Genomic DNA, 5,021 nt, shown 5'->3' on the forward strand with positions numbered 1-5,021 from the left:
CTTTGTCCATTATAACTTTGCCATCACATGTTAGCCCATTATATCAAAGACATTCTGTTCTTCTCATAAACATTACAATTCAAGTACATTTGCTGCATTTTCTGCCACTGTAAGATGGCAATCACTTTATCTTTTCTTTCCATTCAATAAACTTTCTCACTGTGAAAACCAGTGTTTGCATATGACTTGTCCCTAAACAGGATGTGGGAGGAAGCACTAGCCTTGCAGGTGTGTGATGGGAAGGGTTCTCCATCACTAAGAGATCTACATCATTTCCTAACATGGAGTACAAATTAGTAAGAGAAACATTGTTACAAAATGTGGAATCACAGAGGGACCCAGGAAAACACACAAGAGCACTCCATACACAAAACACAGAAGCAGAAACATTTATTTACTACTTAGAAATAAAACAAGTTATTTTTAGGCATTTGGCAAACATTAGAAAACAAAATATCATATTACTCCTCCCCTTTACACTCGCATGCCCATGGGATGGAAGAACAGAAAGAACGAACAATCCATAAGGTACGTGACAGATCTTGTCTGGCTAAATGTTTGTTAAAAACTACACGCCTCTTCATGTGCAGATGACACACTCAGGCTGTAAATCAGCAAACCTCTGCTGAGGAAGGTAAACAGTTCAGTCTCATTTGTGGTAATTCCTCAGGTGACGGTTTTAGGTAGATGACTGACGGAACCGACTGTTACACAGGGAGCAGGTATAGGGCTTCTCTCCTGTATGAATCCTCTCATGATTCTGTAGATGGGTCTTATGTTTGAAAGACTTTCCACATGTGCTGCATGTGACAGGTTTCTCTGGTTTGGGTATGGCCTCAGGAACACGGAGGTCTGTGCTTTCATAGAAACCTGTCTGACCATGGGTAGAGAAAAATGACTTCTCCACCCTGTGACTTTTCTGGTGGACTGAGAGGTTACAGGGATATCTGAAGGTCTTGGGACATTCCTCACATTTGTATGGTTTGAAATCACTCTGGAGTCTTTCTTGATGACCCTCAAATACAAAATTTCCCTTATGCCACTTCAAAAGAGGAACACGTTCAGAGGTGGGCTGCTCTGTCCTAGAGAGGTACCCTGGTATCTCCCTAAATATATGTCCAGAAGAATGGGTTGTTAGGGACATTGCCTGGGACCTGGATGTGTCCCAAATCGCTCTTGCAGAATCCCTGAGTACTCCGGAAGAAACACCTCTCTGTTCAGGCTCAGGATACTGCCCTCTCTGGATTATGAGAAGGGAATCTCTCTGATTTGTAAATATCACTATTTACATCAGCTGTGGTCAAGATAATGTCGTGGCCATCTTCAGGTTCTTCAGACTTGTATGTGCAGGAGAGATACACTGGTTGCACAACATAGTGACATGTTCATAAGAAGGTGCCCTTAGGGGCTCTGCCCTGTACATGGAGGTACCTTGACTTGCTCTGCTGAGATCCAGAGGAACTTCATAAGAAACACCTGCCTCTTCAGGCTGAGGATATTTCCCAGTCTGAGTAATGAGTTGGGAGTCCATCCCATTTTCAGAACTACTAAAAACACTATTTGTTTCATGACCTTTCAAGAATGTGTTTTGGCCATCTTTACTGTTTTCGTGACTTGTGGAAATAAGAGTTTATGAAACTGTGTCCAGGAAAAGATATCATCTTACAAAATCCATTATCTGTCCAGATTCCCTGCTCACCCGTTGCCAATAAATTGTCTTGTGGGAACTGCAAGGGTGTCATTACATTCTGCTGTTTTGCAGTTCTTAGTGATTGCTGTTCTTTCAAAAGCTTGATGACTTCTTTTAAGGACATGTTCTCAGGAAAGAGGGCTTCCTGTCCCTGCATGGAGAAATGAACCTGGAAACAAAGCCAGATGACCATTAACAATGAATCTGTAGATGAGAGAAAGCCTGCCCTCAGTTGATTGCATGGAATACCAGAACTATGTTTTAGCTCATATGTGTGTCCCTTATTGATGTTATCCTGGCATCTACAGGTTCTGTTCCCTGAAGTCACTATTTACATGTGCTTGAAAGTGTTAAGTCACTGTACCTAGGGAAGTAACAGCATTAGGTTTCTATAATTCTGGTCAGAATATTTTCCTCAACTGATCAGTGCATTGAAGGAGGATCAGATGAAATTAGGCCAATCTGCAAATAGGGACTTGCCCCTTTAAGAACAGCTGCTAATTTGTCCAGGGATTTCCCCCACCCTATAAATCATAACAGTAATATTTCAAATAATACCAAATAAATGTCTTGGGTAAAAGAATATAATGCAGTTTAGGACCAATTAGAAAGAGGGGGAGGGTCCCAAGGAAAGGGTAAAATTCCCTAGGTGGTCTCTCATAACTGGAGATCCTTTTATTCCCTTGACTATATTTATCTTCCTGTTCTGATAAAGTTAGACTCTTTTAAACAATGTCTATATGCCTCGAATTTCAGTTTGTCATCAATTTGTAACTTCCTTTTTTCAATCATTCATTTGCCCCCAGGAAGCTTGGGATATCCATACGCATTTTCTGATTCATGGCAAAGCTACTCCAGAAAGAGCAGCTGCTTTAGCCTCCAGCTGTGATCAATGATAGACTGGACTGATTCCATCTTAAGATTAGATGCCATGGAATCATAATGTCAAAAAGAACTTCATAGCTGTTGTCAGTAAAATTTGAATGTAACTATTTCTTGAACAATTTTCTGAAGTTTAGCATATTCTGCAACCTATACTGTTGCTATATCCTGACCTTCACCCTGATAAGATGTTCTGGCAAATCATTATGAAATGTTCTGTAAAATTTCTATGTAAACTAAAAAGTCCCCCAACCCCTGGGTTACCACTAGTCTTAATGTTTGTTAAGCTATTGAACCCCCCCTCTGTCTCTCCTGTATTTACTGCTATTTTTCTCAAAGCTAGTTTCTGGATGACAGTCCCATGTAACAGTATAAATCTTGCTGAATTTGACAAAAACAAAAAATCAAAACTATGGATAATGATCTTTATTCTTGTTCAGTGGGATTAACAAGAGGTAACTGTTAATTTCTATCTGGAATCCTCAGAAACTCAACTGTAATTCTGGAGTACCTGCCATTTTGGCATCCTAGCCTCAGATTTGCTATTGCTATTTCTGTCTTTGAACCTCATGTTCTTATCCATTGTCATTCTCAGATCTCTGAGGCTTTCTGATCCCCTATCTCCACCCATTATTCTGTCAGTGTTCTCTCCCTGTCTACCTTACATTTCACTGTGCTGTGTTCATGGTCTTTATTTGCACTAGGTATAATTTGTTGTCTGTCCCATTGACTACTAGCCCTAGACAACCCACCCTTTACCAAAGATGCCTTTAAAATAAAGCTTTAAATTGTTGTTTGTTGTTGATTCATTATTGAGTATTTAACAGAACTAATGCCTGTATGAACTTGACTAACATATACATTAGGTCCACAAATTGCAAATTGTCTCTGCTCTTAGGAACATGACTCATCATTCGGGTATCAGTTTACTTGGAATTCAGTTACAGTAATAAAATTATCAATAAAAAACAAAGTGCAGGTGTGACGCACTGAAGACTAAAACAAACTGTGAAATGTGAACCTGTTTACAGAGTAATAAATTCAAACAAATAACAGGGTTTAGCCATTGATAACCTTTAATGCAGCAGTTCAGAATAGTGGGCCAAAGAGCACTACAATATGAAATCATGCCTCAAATTGACTTCAAGGTCAGCCTGGTCTACAGAAATAGTTCCAGAATAAGCTCCATAGCATTTGGGGAATCTTGTCTATAAAAACACAAAAAAACTTGAAGGAGGGAGGGAAGAAAGAAAGGAAGAGAAGGAGGGAGGTTGGGAGGAAAGAGGGAGGGAGGGAAAAAAAGAATTCTGACTCTGCCATTGTGACACCTCAGTAATTTAGACAGGTATGTTCTGACATGGAATAAATAACTTGAAAAGCCAAGTATCTACTTCATTTCCCAGTTTCTTCCTCCCTAATCCAGGAATCATGGCCAAGTTCTAGGTGTCATTTTTTTAGCCAGATTTTCAACTCAATTTCAAGATTCATACAATTTTGGCACCTCTGTGTCTGAGCCAGGGCACATACCCACAGCATCTCCTCTAAAGCCATAATGGATCTGGGCAAATGTAAGCCCTTCAATCTCTATCTCAATTTAAATTAAATTTAATTATGACCCACAAACAATTGATACCCTTGTTTCTGCTTTATTCATGATAGTTTAGAGCACTGGATATTCTCCTTTGCAACCACTTTGTAATGAGTGAAAAATTTTACTAATAAAGATAAATGAGGAAAACGACAAAAATAAAATTTAAATAATCTCACTAACTACAACTTCTTATTTATTCCCAAATGCAATGACAGTCACCTCCCAACTCATTCATCTCTCACCCCAGGTACTCACCATGACAGGATGCTTTAAGCACTCATCAGTCAGACTCTCCATGAATCTCCCCATGTCTCTGCTACTTGATTCCCACTTTTCTATCACTGCAAACGTGTCCTTGCAGCACCCTATTTTGAGAAATTGCTCCATGACCAATTGAGAAATCATCTGCTCCTTGCTCTGTTTTTCTGGCTGCAACCAGGAGGTGAACATCTCCCACAGAGTTTGAAGCTCCTGCTTTGCACAGGAGCCACTGTTTTGGGGGGAAATTTAGGATGAGCATTTGGGGTGTTAGACATGTCTTCTTCCCACTGCACAGGAGAAACCTGGTTTGGAATAATCTCTAGGTTGTCTAGTTCAAGCTCATTTACTGGTGACTCAGCTTGAAAGGTTTCTCTGAGCTGTGAAGCCATTCTGGTGAGGATCCTCATAAAGATACAAAATTTTAAGGCAATTAACTTTCGTGTGACTTGAAGGTCTGTTGAAACAATTGTTGGATATGTAAAAGCTATAAATTAAAGAGAAGAGATGATTAAATAAAAAATCAACTGAGAGTTCTCTCACAGATGGTTTCCTCCTTTCCTGTCATTAAAGACTTGATCATAATTTATAATCCATAGA

General features: G+C 39.5%; 1 protein-coding gene across 1 annotated transcript; it reads right to left on the reverse strand.

Annotated features, from left to right (window-relative positions):
- Positions 1 to 1,699: 1,699 nt before the first annotated feature.
- LOC121138394 (zinc finger and SCAN domain containing protein 4D-like) lies at positions 1,700 to 4,813 on the reverse strand (the record flags this gene model as incomplete). The annotated part of the gene is given in 3 exon segments (XM_040741102.1): positions 1,700 to 1,859; positions 4,419 to 4,666; positions 4,669 to 4,813. Coding segments are annotated over 3 exon segments (553 nt in total), but the record flags the coding sequence as incomplete, so codon positions are not given.
- Between the last annotated feature and the right edge of the window lie 208 nt (positions 4,814 to 5,021).

Source organism: Mesocricetus auratus, unplaced genomic scaffold, assembly GCF_017639785.1.
Source record: "Mesocricetus auratus isolate SY011 unplaced genomic scaffold, BCM_Maur_2.0 contig_6337_pilon_subseq_1:7062_obj, whole genome shotgun sequence".
Lineage (NCBI taxonomy): Eukaryota > Metazoa > Chordata > Mammalia > Rodentia > Cricetidae > Mesocricetus > Mesocricetus auratus.